The following is a 15,410-nucleotide window of genomic DNA, read 5'->3' as shown; positions in this document are numbered from 1 at the left end:
CTCCCAGATTGGTACCCAGAGTTATTCTGAAGCTCTAAGAATATTAAGATCAGTCCCTAGACCATTGTACGCCTGTGCTGTAGCCAAAATCCTGGAAAGGATGTGGTTTATAAGGCAGAAACCCTTGGCAACCCATACTTACTGCCAATAGCCCAAGTGTTTATCAATAGCACACAAAGAAGAAATCACCATCAACCAAATGCAACCATATATTCACATACCATCTGGGCAGACACTTTACTTATATATAGTGGACCCTTTGAGAGGTCTAAGTATAATGAATGGGTCTCCTGAATCCAAAGAGTTTTACCCGCATCACACCACTGCTCCAGGTTGTTGAACAATTTGAAATCTACGCACTTAGAGTTCTACTATCTCTTGTTCTCTGCTCAGGCCTCTATAAAATTGCGTAGTTCTACACAACTTAGAATGTTGTAGTTATATAGATATTCCTGTTCCTCTGTTCCTTATACATCTGGCGTGGAATGCACAGTGCACTTTAGATCTCATGATAAAGACACTGTTTATTACCTGGTTTTGAAAGTTTATGCCAATGATCTATTCTTAACTGTATCCTTGGGAGCAATTAAAAAATATATAATCTAGAAATTGCTCATTAGTGGAAACAGATCTCCCCCTTTTGTTGTATGATTCATGCATGCCCAGGCGAAAGTCAAGAGAGATATGAGGTAAGTTTTCAATACATTTATTGAAACAGTCGTAATCACGCATAGAGAGAATCAACTGCGATAATTAGGCAGAAGAAACAAAGTATAGTTACCAGCATAATGAATGTAATAAAGATAATGAACAATCCAACCAAGGTAAATGAGCTCTAGACATTCTAGATGTTCTGACTGAGAGCATAGCAGGTGTAACCTTCTGCCTGCGTGATCTATAGGATTAGCCTTAGCCCCATACCTGGAAATGGTGTCAAGATTCAGCCTCTTCTGAGTCAGTGCATCATTTATATAATATAACCACACTGTGTTAGAAGCACAGCTCTGATGCAATGATATGCCTAGATGTTAGAATTTGTCTCCTGAATGGGCAACACAAGCACTAGGATATCATGTACTGTGTTCCCAGCCTTGAACAGAATGTACTGATTACATGTCGGGGAAAGGCTAACTAAAACAAGGAACTTGTACAATACATTCCTTGAAAAATATCATGCAAACGAAGTGTGTAAAATGTCTGTTAAAACTTGGGGCAACCAACTTGGGTTCAAGAGGGCCTCGCCACAGTATAGTGCTTTGTTTCACAAAATATTTTATCTTGTTTTATTATATTGCATGCATTTTTAGGCTTTGTCTGTTCAATGATTTAAACTGCCCGAAACTGCATTGTGGCAGCAGTTTTGTAGGATTGACTTAGAAAGCTCTTGAAACCACCTAGTCTATTTTTAATGCACTGCTCTTTGATGACAATTTTTACAATTTTTTTTATCTTCGAAATAATTTTCTTCTTTCTAACTGCTTGTCTGAACTTCAGATTAATACATTTTGCTGCTGCACTGTCTGTATAGTATTTTCTTCAAGCAAATTTTTTTTTACTGTGCTTATCATTTTTATGGCATTGATGCTAAATAAAGTTTGAAAATAATATTATTCCTTGTTAAATTAATGGCCATCCATAGAGACAAGGTAACAGTCCAAATATTCCTTATTGACCCACTGACTTTCTTGTTGGAATTGGTCACTCAGTGCAGACCAGCGTAGTCAATCACAACTTTATAAAACATTTGAAAAGTTTCCTAACTGTAGGGATATCAATGCTTGTTTGCACTTTGGACTAAACAGCTGACATTTGCATTTGCCCTCTAGTCGATTTTACTCATCTTGGTGTCTAAAAATGCATAAAAATATAATCTATTTTTATAAATTGGTGTCAGATTTCTTTCATGTTGTGTGACTTTCTAATTCTGTTGTTTGATGCCACTAAATACTTTACACTAGTTTCTTTGCTGCTCGAATCCACACCTACTGAAGCTAGAGGCTTCATAAACAAGCCTGACTGGTCCCAAGGCTGTTTTGTCAGTGTAGTACACCACAATCCTCACAGGCTGCCATTTGCCCAGTGAGGGGTATTGGCTGTAGGCTAGGCTAGCAACAGAATGGTAATAGCTTGTTTTAGTCATTTTAGAAGATTGCCTTGTTAGAAGGAGCTGTATATTATATCTTAGCCTAACGTGTTGCTTTATAGTCTTCTGTTGGTGATTCATAGTAAGGATCATGGATTTGTTTTTCCAACTACTTTGGTCAGTCGTTTGAGGCTTATTGAGGCAAATGCTGATGGACTGTGATAAATGGCTCATGGTTCCACAGAAGTAAAAGGAGAAGTTTCTGGCTTCTAAAGGATATCTTCCCAGACCTTCAAGTTCTTGCCCCCAGTGAAGGAATGCAAGTTGTCATGTAAATGATCAGATGCCATAGTGGTGACTTTCAGACCAGCTGGTTCTGTTGTTTTCTTTCCCTGAAGTTTGTGAACAACTCTTTAGTTTGGTTAGGGACTTTGACTACGGAGGATGTATAATGACTTTCCTTAGCCTCATGTATTACCTTGTGCTCATTCTGATAAAGCGTCCACTATTATCTGTCTGAGGAACACTTGATTGTTTTTTTTTTCCAGCTTCAATATCTTCTGCAGTAGTATGCTACTCATAACTTAGATTATGAGGACCTATATTGTCAATCCTGGATATTCATTCTAATGTTTAATGCTGACAAATTATTTGATGACTATATAGATTACACATAAGAAAATATTTACGTTGTCAATACGAACAAGAAGATCCCCATGGGCATTTGGCGACTCCTGAACTCCCTTACACTGCACAGTAGTTTTTGCCTTCACAAAGGGCTCGATTTGTTAGTGCCAGTATTTCAAGAGGCTGCTTATGTACAGGCTCAATAGGTAGACAAAAACATTAAATCAGACTGGTGCGGTGTTTTATGGCAGAGGGGGAAGGTTAGTGGTTAATCCCTTAACAGTATGACACCTGAAACAGGCAGCTGGATGGTATTTTCCTTGCAATGGGAAAAGAACGTCCTCAGACTACTGAGAAAAGAAGATATTGAAAAAATGGCTATAGTGTTCCTTACCAGATTTTTCTTCTAATTTACCTTACACTGTTTTAGCAATTAAGATGAGCACACATACACGCTTTATAGAGTACATTGCTACTGACGTGACCTGTTTAGAATTTAATATGGAATTTTAATCCAGATATTTTTTTAATGGAAAAAGTGCAGATTAAAAAGGTGACACCCATTTTAAACCAAGTCCTTATGTCACTAAGAGGCAAGTGTTGGACTTGGCCTTTTCTGCAGGGTCATCCCAAACTTTTTGACTTCACTATCCTGTTTTCTGAACCCGTTTTTGTTGGCTTTTAGCTTGTGCTGTCTCCATAAAACATTGTAGGACTGGTTTACACCCACTTGGCAAAATTACTTCACTTGTACATCCCTAGTAATGTGGCACTAGCTGTGCCCAGGGCCGGTCAATTTAATGCTACTAGTAGGCCTGCAGCAGTGGTTGTACCATCCACCTAATTAGTACTTTATACCTGTCTCGGGCCTGCTATTGCAGCCTGTGTGTGCAGTTTTAAACGACCATTTCGACGTGGCAAAATAAACCTCTTGCAAGGCCAAACCTTCTTTTATAATGTCCGCCCTAGGTTGGGCCCTAAACATCCCACAGGGTACAGTGTATTTAAAAAGTTGGACTTTTACTTTTAAATTTTACATGTCTTAGTAGTGAAACATTCTTAAATTTGTTTTCTTTACTGCACGGCCTACCTCTGCCATAGGGTAACATTGGAGCCACCTTACTGCATTCATTAAGCTGTAACTTCCAGTTAGGACTGGGTAGACTGGTTGACTTTGGTGTGTAAAGAATTGTAATTAAAAACCCTCTTTAATGATAAAATCAGATTTTTAATCACAGTTTCTAAAAATTCCACTTTTAGAAAGTTGGCAACTTGTCATCCAAACCATTTGGTGCCTGCAGCCTGAATCTGGATCACATGACTAGGTGTAGCTGGCAGGTGGTCTTTGTGTATTGTTCCCAGACAGTGAGACAAAGCAGGTTTTAGCAGGATAGCCACTCTGAGTTAAACAGGGGAAGGAGCGGTCACCTACCAGACTTGCACATCACAAAGACCCTTCACGATCACTGCCACTCTGCTGGACTGCTGCTGTGGAGGACTGCTGCCCTGCTGTGCTGACTTGCTGCCTACTGCCCTCTTACCTGGGTGAGAAGGGCTAGACCTGCATCTCTTGATCCCAGAACCCCAGAGTGACTCCAGGGGATAGATGGCCAGCCTCCTGATCTGAAGCCTCCGAGACACAATAGGTTTCAAACAATCTTGCGCCTACACCTGGACTCTGCCATCTCTGCATCTACCCTACCAAGTGGTGTCATATGATGTACAGTTAAAAGACCAGTAGAAAGTTTTAACATAAAGGTTTATTAGGAAAGAAATTACTGCGGTTGGTGCTCCCTTTCCAGCCAGGCTATATCTTAATTTTAATAACAAATGTATCCCCTCTTTTTATTACTTTCCCATTACACACCGACAGTTCATCTACCACCACTTCTATATATGGCCTCACAAACACTGTTAACATAATCCCCGGCCTGCACCCTTTAAAGATCATTACCAATACTTGCTGTAGGAACTCATCTTCTACCATGCTCTTAAACCACTCTTCATTCTCAGTTGCCCCTTGACTCCATTCAACCAAATCATGCACCCTTGCAACTGCTCCCTCTTTGTCAAAAGCCTCCACCTTAACTTTGCTGATATCTTGCCATGGCAATGGTAATCTAGACAAACCATCTGCTTGGCCATTCCTCACACCTGGTATGTATTCTATCCTATATTGGAACTCTTGTAGGCGAGCTGTTCTACCTGGGGATAAATGTTTTAACAACTTATTATGGTCTGTGCGCTTAAGTATTGGAAACCCCCATAAATACATCCTAAAATATTCTGCCTCCCATACAGCAGCTAACACCTCCCTCTAAAACAGAGCAATATTTTTTAGATTGAGTTAAACAGCAGGACTCGAAAGCTTCTGTTTTTTCTCCACACTTTTGAACTTGATACAACACAGCTCCCACGCCTACAGCACTCTCATCTACTGTGAGAATAGATGTGAAATTGGTATCAAAAGAAGTCAAAACCTTGGCAGAACATATATCATGTTTTATGTTTTCAAAGCACTTCTGTTTTTTCCTTTCCCCACAAATAATTGCATCCTTTTCACAATTGTTTTTTTTTTTTTAACATGTTCTGTCTTTTCTGGAAAATTATTCCCAAATTTAGCGTAGTATTCAAAATGGCCTAGAAATGACCCGAGTTGATCCTTGTCTGTGGGAGCAGAAGCTTTCCTTATTGCTTCTAATAAATCTTTTTTTGCCTGCCGGCCCAGAGGAATGCCTGGCCGGGACATTGACAGCGGCTCCACATGGAGCCACTGTCAATACCTTTGTGTGACGGGTGCAACTGTACCCGTCGCGCAGATCGGGAAGTGACCTGCGCTGCGCGATGGGGCACTGCACAGGGGCCCTTGCACTGCCCATGCCAAGTGCATGGGCAGTGCAGGGGCCCGAGGGGTGCCCCAGGGCACCACCTCCGCCAGCCTTTCCCTGGCGGGTTTCCCAGCCAGGGAAAGGCTGGAGGATTGGGGATCATTATCCGAGGGGCAGCACCGCTGCCCTGTCGGATAATGATTCCGACCACCGCCAGGCTGCCTGACGGAGACAGCCTGGGGGTGAGTGAGGGCTACCGATGGCGGCCCTCAAGGTGTTGTTCATGTGGAGGTGTTGCCCGCCATGCCGACTGGCGGATTTTCCCGCCACTGCCAGCAAAGCGGACCACACCGCCAAGAATGCAATGACCACCTTAGTGTTTTTTGGCTGGACCAAAATTTACCAGTCCTGGAAAAGGTCCCCAAAAAGTATGAACACTAGATACATATCAAATGCGCCAATTCTTCTTCCAGTTGTGTTTGAGATTTTATGCATAATGTTACTGCTGGCAGTTACCATTGTAATCATTCAAAGCACTTCTTTGGAAAGCCCCTTTGTATTTCTGCATTACCTTCAGAAATTTACCCAATTTTGGCATTACCAAAGTGTGTCTGTTGTAGTTTTGGTGAGCATTAGTCAAGGGAGACAGTGTAATTAGCAGTGCAGTAATGGCTTTTCTTTTGAACTGTTTCATTAACTTTTACTACAGAGGGTCGAATGCTGCATATTTGTTATTTAGCAGCAATCAGAAGACATTATGGCCCTCGTTATAACATTGGCGGTAAATACGGCCTACCGCCCCAGCGACGGCCGCCAAAAGACCGTCTCCGCGGCTACCAGCTGTCTGCCATAATATGACCACAGCCGGATTTCCGCCACAAGAAGGGCGGAAATCCGGCTGTGGCCATACTGGCGGATGGCGGTAAGGTTGCGCTGCTACCACCAGCAGCGCCACGCCAGTAGACCGCAGCCAGACGTATTATGAGAAATAATACAGCCTGGCGGTTTTCTGCTGCCGGGCACTGCTGGCAGTAGCAGCGCCCCGTCCCGTCTTCTGCCGGAAGACCCCCTGGATCCAGGTAAGTTGGGTCTCCAACAAGGGAGGGGGTGGAGGGTGTTGTGTGTGTGGGGGGGGGGGGGTGTGCATGTATGTGTGTGCCTGATTACGGATGTGTAAGTGTTGATTGTGTGCATGAATGTATGGAAGTGTGAGTGCGTGTATGTTTAGAAATCGTAATGCGTGTCTGCTTTTATGTTTTGAAGTGTGTGCGGATGTGTGTGTGATTGGATGTATGTATGCATGCGTGTATGTGTGTGTAAATGAGTGTGTGTGTGTATGTGAATGGGGGGTCTTTGGAGAGGTCGGGTGGGAGGGTCTTTGGAGAGGTGGGGGCCCCCTATCAGTGACAGGGAAGGAGTTCCCTGTCACTGATTGGGCCTACCGCCATGGTTTTCGTGGTGTTACGAACGCCACGAAAACCATGGCGGTAGGCGGGGTCATAATCCCGCAGGCGGCACAATGGCAGCCGCCAGCTAGAGATGGTTATCTCCAGCCATGCAGCTGCTACCACCATGGCGTTCGGATTAGTACATTGGCGGGTTGGCTTCAGTCAATCCGCCAATGTCATAATGTGGTGGTAAGTACTGCCAGCCTGTTGGCGGTACTACCGCTACGTTATCGCCGACCGCCGGGGTCATAATGACCCCCTATGTTTTTTTTCAATGCACAGTATCATCAAGGGATGTACCAAGCAGATTAATTCTGATGGTGGGTGAAATATATGATTCCTCGTAGAAGATGACCACAGAAGTTGGCAAATTTGGACACACATTTGAATGCATTATGAGTTGTGTTGATAACCCAGCACATAATCAAAGAACTTTGCTTGATTGCAGGATTTTATTGAGATGGTTATGTTTTTTGGAGGCCTGGAGTTCAATGCAAGGGATGTTTTTGTTTAAAGAAAGTACACGTCATCCATTATTAATGAATTTAGGTATGGGCTCTGTTATGTAGAGTCCGGTGTTGTGTGCATACTAGTGAATTAAGACACCTCATCTTTCTTTTGGGATTCAGAGTGGAAAATGACCTTCATATGAGAATGTTCCCAAAGGTTCCAAGCAGGTCATTGATACAGATTCTGAAGCTACCTGGCCCGTTCTCCTAACACCCATCTTTACCAACTGTTACCTACACCCAGAATCTCCCATCATAAGAGACTATGAAAGCAAACTTATAATCAGCTTAGTTACCTGTGTTCAATGATTTTAAATGTAAGTGTTTTGCTCGATCTAACCAGATTCTTCAAAAGCAAAAAACAGCCGTACCCCAAATCAAATTATTTTGTGAGTTATAGAAAATTACAGCATTTTGAAGTACTATAAACCTCAAAGGTCTAACTTGAATGTGAACACACGTACATGATTAATATGCATTGGAAAATCTTAATCATGATAGCACGGTGTTGTGCACCCATTCATGCATTGTTCTTTTATCTAATTTGGTAGGAGCAAAGCATCAACAACACAAAAAGATAGGAATTTATATGAGGTAAGTTGAAAGAATGCTAACATAATTATCGTTCTGCTTCGAGCGTGAGAATTCAGTGAGTCGCTCTGATGCGGTGACGTGAGGTAAAGACTTTTCAATTCATCTTTCCTATATACAAAAATGTGCAGTTTTTTCTACAACTATTTCTTTAGACCAAAGCATGTATCCCATTCAGCACACATTATTTCATGGTTCGTTATGACAAAAGACAAGTCCAAAACATGTTTCATAACTACAACAATTATTAAACCTTTCTTCCATTTCTGGCTGGACACGACATTGCTGCTGCCATGGGGCCACGGAGAAAACACAAACCCCCCTCCCACCCACTAATCGCTGGACACAAAAGTAGGCAACCCGCATTGGCTGTGCACATTTGGGGGGGTCACTGCACATGAGCACAAGACCACTGCAGACATATACATGTTAAAGTAATTTTTTTAAACTACTGTGGCATATGTCAGGGACACGAGTGGGTCAGACACAGGTGGGGACACGCTGCTACACAACACATATCAAACACATACATGACTGTCAATATGGTGCCAGCATTCATTGGCAATGAAGGCTGACACCACAATGATGGTACATTCACACCTGTCAGCTATGTCCACGTGTGCACATTGCCAGTGTACCTGTACCTGTCATGTTGTGCTTCGAGTTGTGTGTGTGAGTCAGTACGTGTATGTGTGTATGCAATACAATTGGTTGGGTGGGGGAGGGAGCTGGAGTGGTTGCTGTGGTAGTGTCAATATGTGTGCCACTTGCATATGGGTTGGATGTTGTGTATGTTGTATTGTGTGTTTTGTTGCTGCGTGCAACAGTCAGGTGTTAGTGTTTGTGGCGGTTGTTGTCACGATGTGTGTAGTTGTGCTTGTGTGTGAGTGCATTTGTGTGGACAAGTGTATAGTTGTGTGGTGTTGTGGTTGTCGTGTGTGGGTGCAGAATCAATGGTGTGTGTATGTTGTGCCATGGATGTATGGCAATGTGTTATTTGGCATGTATGTGTTGTTGTAGAATAGCAATGGAACAGTGTGTATGTAGTGTGTTGTAATGCAGGGGGACAAATATGGCAAAGGTACAGTGTGTGGGTGGGTGTTTGTGTGTGAGACTTACCTCTGTTCCGTAGCCACTGCCATTGACTTCTGTCCATTGGGTCCCGCAATGTCCTCCCTCTATCAGCGAACCGCCGCCAGTACACCACCTGCAGGACTGTAACATCTAAATATGGCAGTTGAAACACCATTGACTTGACAGTCTTCTCAGGTCTGCCGCCGACGAAACTTGGCCGTGCGACTGCCAAGATCTATTCCAGATCCTCAGTCTTTAAAGTTTATGTTTGGGAGTCTGACATGTGCCCTCTCCTCTGCCCTTTCCTTCCTCCAGAAAGCAGTCTGTGACAGCAGGGGCGACTCCAAATCTGATAGCCCCACATCTCAGGCAGTGGGTGTGACTAGAGTTTCAATATGCCTTTCCAAATCGAAAAAGATTTTAATTAACGCTTACCATCACAAACTTTGCAACTTCATTAACTGTGAAAGCACTAATGTAGTCTACCTAATCAAGTGCCCCTGCCATCAAGTCTATATAGGAAGTACCACTCGACCACTAAAAACAAGGATTCAAGAACATTATCGAAACATACAAAAACCTGATCTCAGGGCGCCACTTGTAGAACACTTTAATGAATTTCACCCTGAAGATCGTACATTCACCTTCTGTGTCCTTTGACGAATTAAATCACTTCCCAAAGGGGGAAACTTACAACTTCGATTGCATCAGGAAGAAAGTCGTCTGATTATCCTTCATGATACAGTTGGTCATGGAATCAACAAAGATTCAGAATGGCACTATTGGCTGATGTAATGTTCTGAAAGTGTTTTTATTTTATTTTGTTTTTTTTTCCATTCTTGTGCAGAACGTTTACCTAGATAGTCATTTCGTGTAGTTGTAGAATGTTCTTTGTAAATGTTTGATGACAAGAACAGGTTCAACTTTTTACCTATCTGAGTACTGATAATTTGTGCAAATCCTTACACTTTCATACATGTTTTTTGGAAATAGTGATATTTTTGTCCGGTGTTAGAATTACATACTATTAACACTTCATATAGAGTTTGTCCCTCGATAATCTGTTGCTTTTATAACATTTTACAAAGATGTGCTTTGCCTTTTTGATGCTGTGTAATTACCTAATATTATTGCTAACTGTTTCTTCCATTAACACTTCTTTTCGTTTTATGTGCACTATTACTCTGTTGCCGATTTTCACGATGGCGGCGCCCGTTCACTCTTCCCTTCCTCTCCCTCCATCAACGATAGCGTGCACATTCCAGATTATTCATTGTGCTAACACTCTTTTCAAACAGAGGACGGGCGTGACCCCTAAGATGGCGGCGCCCGTTCCTTTTCCCTCGTTTATGTCTCCTCCTCTCCCTAATCACCACTAAAAAAAGGACTCACGTTACAATGTTCCTAAATAAAAGAACACCCGTTTAGTCAGCGAGTCCCTTATAATGGTGACGGACGCGACTGGCCAAACCTCCTTGAATTAGTTGCTCTAATTATCCAACGGGTAAGCACTGACTTTGCAGCTTAATACTTTGAATTGGTCTCCTCTTTTCCTCACTTTTCTGGATATGTATACTTCAAATTGTACATGCCCCATGTTACTGGTGAGCTTTAATGGGAAAGCATATAGGGGGTCATTCCGACCCCGGCGGGCCGGGGATGCGGGAGCACCGCCAACAGGCTGGCGGTGCCCCGCAGGGCATTCTGACCGCGGCGGTTTGGCCGCGGTCAGAAGAGGAAAACCGGCAGTCTCCCGCCGGTTTTCCGCTGCCCTGGGAATCCCCCATGGCGGCGCAGCTTGCTGCGCCGCCATGGGGGATTCCGACCCCCTCACCGCCATCCTGTTCCTGGCGGCTCCGACCGCCAGGAACAGGATGGCGGTGAGGGGTGTCGTGGGGCCCCTGGGGGCCCCTGCAGTGCCCATGCCAATGGCATGGGCACTGCAGGGGCCCCCGTAAGAGGGCCCCGCAAAGTATTTCAGTGTCTGCTTTGCAGACACTGAAATACGCGACGGGTGCAACTGCACCCTTCGCACCTTCCCACTCCGCCGGCTCCATTCGGAGCCGGCTTCCTCGTGGGAAGGGGTTTCCCGCTGGGCTGGCGGGCGGCCTCCTGGCGGTCGCCCGCCAGCCCAGCGGGAAAACCAGAATGGCCTCCGCGGTCTTTCGACCGCGGAGCGGCCATTTGGCGGTTCCAGCCAGGCGGGCGGCTACCGCCGCCCACCAGCCTCAGAATGAGGCCCATAGTCTTGGATCTTATTATGAACACGTATTCGCTCACAATTGTTGCAAGAATGTTGCTTCGTGTAAATTTAATGCTTTTCATTCTGTTTGATGATAAAAACAATTTTGTTTAAAATTGTAGCTTGTTTAGGTATGACAGCTCTTGGTACTTGCTCACAAAAGCTACATGCTACTTTCCCATATTCTTATTTCCAGATCATTTGCACTGGCAATAATTATTCAGCTCATTACTAGAAGTACAAATGTATCTTTATTATGATAGGTTATTCACCTGTGTGATTTATCTCAGTGTTTGGTTTTCTATACCACCTTAACCTTTGGTGATTATTACTAACTAGCACCAGTATTTTGTCTCTCTACTGATCACGGTGCCGGCACCATTATCCAGTTACAGATCTGTACCATTTAACACACTTGTTCTTTTTATTTAGACCATAACTTATGAACTTTCTTCTTAACCTCTACCTTGGATACCGCTACTTGATCACCTTTTCCTCTTATTATTTTCCCAGCTTCTATTCTGGAATAGCTCTACGTTATGACATCACCATTGCATGGGTTCTTCATTTCAATGTTAATTTTACTTCTCTCATGGCCAGTTTTTCCTAGATAAGGACAGCACGCAGGTGTATTCATTCCTTGACAAAACTTAGGTTCTCATTTCTTGGTGCTTTTTGATCTTTAGACTCTAATGTCTCTTTTCAATACATTCTCCAACTTTTATTTTATTTCATTCTCTACAGCCTTTAGAAAGCCCTGGTGAATGCACCCCATAGGGCGAAACATGTGTTGGCTGAATTCCTACTCTGTTCTACGATTCAATCAATTATGTATAACATGGAGTCATTTACTTCTACTTAATAAATCCCAAACTCACTCACTTGAAGTACCTTCTAATTTCTTAAGGAACTTTACTGAATAATTGGCAATTGGATGCCTTTAAATTACTGTTACTAAAGTGGGAACCTACCATATATCAGTAAGTTTACTTCATGTATGGGGGATCAGGGTCCATTTCCTCCGGTTTAAGCTCCCACGTTTGTCGAACGAACAGGCATTTTGTACGGGAAGTACTTTAATCGTTATCACAACAGTGTTGGTACTCACCTCCTTGTGGCTGCTGTGCTGCCTTCAAGCGCCCATCCGGATCCCGATAGGCCACTGCCAGAATGCGGCCATTAGGGGGTCAGGGTCCGACGGGCAACCCTTCCTCATTGGGAGGCTTTCACCAGCTGGGCCTCTCCGTCTTCCTGGCCCCGCGCCTCAGGTCCTCCCACCGCTTCATGCAGTGGGTGGTCTGCCGGTTTTAGACCCCCAGGGTCCGCACCTCCTTGGCGATGGCTTGCTACAGGCCTTTCTTTTGATGGGCGCTGACCTGCATGGGACACACAGAGCAAAGAAACAGACGTCAGTATATGTGCACCGAAAACAAATGCCATGTATTTTCATATGGAACGGCTATTGTTGACATGCAGTCACGCATCTAACCCACATGCATACAGGCACCCGCCACACTCACACACATCTAAGGATGACAGATGCCATCTCACCTCCTCTGGTCGCCCATACAACTTTGCATACAGGGGTAGGACCCTGTCCACCAGCTTCTCAAGCTCCTCCGTGGTGAAGGGCGGGGCCTGTTCCCCTGTAACCCACGCCATCTCAGGGACCAGAGTCAGGACACAGCAGCACACGCAGTGGAGTACTACCCTTCACAGGAATCAGGAGTCAAGTGTCAAGGGTGTGACAAACTGGCGTAGGTAGCACACCGCCGACGGCAATCATGATTGGCCCAGGTTCCCCATTGACAACCATGTAATCCAATGATCAGGTGCACGGCGGTGAACACCGCCTTCCGCCATGACGAATAACGCCAGCGGAATGAAGTCACTTCCACTCTAGCATACTTGGATTGCAGGGGGCTGCCATTTTACTACCACCACGTCTCCATAGCCTGGCCAGGGGCCTCATCCAGGGCCCCAATGGATTTCCCCTTCGTCACTTGCTGACATCATTCTATAATCCTCACATGTACCCATCTTTGGAAGGTTGTCCACACTGTGATGCCATTATGACAGAAGTAGCTCAGCACACATTTACCTGATGGTGATCCTCATTCTTCCTGTTTGTGTGTTACCTATGTGTTGCATTTTGGAAAAACAAAAGTGAAATCATGGCATGCAAGTGTAAGTTGACACTCAGAATGTGTTCTTTCCTTCCCCATAGGTACAGACCCATGTGGCGAGGGAGGGCCCCATCTGTACACAGACCCTTGGTAGATCTGGAAATTATGGAGGAATGTCACATTATTATCACCTACAGACTCAATAGAGCTACAATCCATGACCTCTGCATTAACAGATCCTGTTCTGAAACTGGCAAATCGAAATCAGCATGCCATCCTACAACTGTGCAAGTGCTATCTGTGATCCATTTTTTGGCTACGGCTCATTTCAGGTGACAGTGGGCATGGCTGCAGGGAGTCTCACAGCCAGTGTTCAGCCAAATCCTGTCCAGATTCCTGGATGCCTATGTTCAACACTTGTAAACATATGTCCAGTTTCCCAAAGGGCTGAATTCCCCGTGATCAAATCTGGATGTTATGCCTTCACCAATATCCCCCATGTGATAGGTGCCATTTATGGAACCCACATATCTTTCATACCCCCAAGAGTGAATGAACAGGTTTATAGGAATCGTAAGAACTATCACTCCATGAATGTACAGTTAGTGTGTACTGCTGATCAGTACATATCACATGTCAATGCCAGGTTCCCAGGCTCAGTCCATGATTCATTTGTCCTGAGAAACAGCAGTGTGCCACACATGATGGAACAACAACAAGGGGAGAAAGGATGGCTCATAAGTGAGTGTGTATCACACTGAATCAGTACATAGCTGACTGGCAGGCTGTATGCAAGTAAAGTTTGTTCAAGTCCTCTTTTGACCACTTTTGCAGGTGATTCTGGCTACCCCAACTTGCAATGGCTCCTGACACCAGTGAGGAATCCCAGGACCGATGCAGAGAGGAATTATAATGAGGCCCATGGACGTACTTACTAGGAGGGTAGGCGAGCGCACAATAGCTTTTCCGAAGGCTAGATTTAGTTGCCTCCATCTCTCTGGGAGATCCCTGTGCTATGTCCCTGACAAGGTGTGTAAGATAGTGGTGGCCTGCTGCATGCTGCACAATTTGGGTGTGAGGAAAGCTATCCCCCTTCTGGAAGAGGAGGGTGCTGTACAGCTAGCCCTGCAACCTCAGCGAGGAAATGAGAGTGATGGTGATGAAGAAGCGGGGGAAGATCTCAACTCTAGGACCCAGCTAATCCGCCTAAACTTCCAGTGACTCGAAGATGATGCTGATGTCTTCACTGCATACTCACAGTCTGACTCATGTAATAAGTACTGTGGTGTCTTTTGTCTGTGACAATGCTAAATGATGACTGAAGTGGCATGTGCCAGCGAACCCAATATTGGGTACAGTGTGACATACTTCAGACACTACAGTCCGTTGAATCCCCTCCTGCAATAAAGGTGTTATTATGATATTCACTGGCTAATGCATACACACTCACAATTCATATCTCATATTGACGAGGGACATATGATTTGAGTGCATAGGTGTATTTATTGAATGGTAAAATATACATAAGTGTTGGGACAGTGAAAGAGAGTGGGCCCATGGTGCAAATACATGCTCAGGTACATTTGCTCAGCTGTTGGTAGCACTGTGTTTTGGTCCATGTGTGCATTGGAAGATGGTGTGATGGCAGTGGCATGTCAACAAGGTAGCTCAGTGGCACACAAGGGAGACAGTTCAGGGCAGAGTCACTTCCTGGTGCTCGGCTTGGTCTTGGCTGGTGTTTCAATGGCATATCTAAGTCAGAGGGCACGTTTGCGAAGGTGCAGCTGGGCTGCAGGGGTAGGGGGTGCTAGTTTCCTGTGTGTCCTCTGGCAGTGCCACCAGTCCAGTAGCTGCTGCAGATTTAGATGGCAGGGCAGTGTCC

At 44.5% G+C, this 15,410-nt stretch overlaps 1 protein-coding gene across 3 annotated transcripts in view; it reads left to right on the top strand.

Moving 5' to 3' along the window:
* PPP1R36 (protein phosphatase 1 regulatory subunit 36) overlaps positions 1–15,410 on the top strand; it is a 284,578-nt gene that overhangs the window by 157,567 nt on the left and 111,601 nt on the right. For all 3 annotated transcript variants that reach the window (XM_069207337.1, XM_069207338.1, XM_069207336.1), the window contains one exon: positions 8,047–8,089. In XM_069207337.1, the coding sequence (XP_069063438.1) occupies positions 8,047–8,089 (43 nt within the window). The remainder of the gene's footprint in view (positions 1–8,046; positions 8,090–15,410) is intronic.

Source organism: Pleurodeles waltl, chromosome 9 (assembly GCF_031143425.1).
Source record: "Pleurodeles waltl isolate 20211129_DDA chromosome 9, aPleWal1.hap1.20221129, whole genome shotgun sequence".
Lineage (NCBI taxonomy): Eukaryota > Metazoa > Chordata > Amphibia > Caudata > Salamandridae > Pleurodeles > Pleurodeles waltl.
Note: the sequence above shows the minus strand (reverse complement) of the source record. Positions and strands in the feature narration are given on the sequence as shown.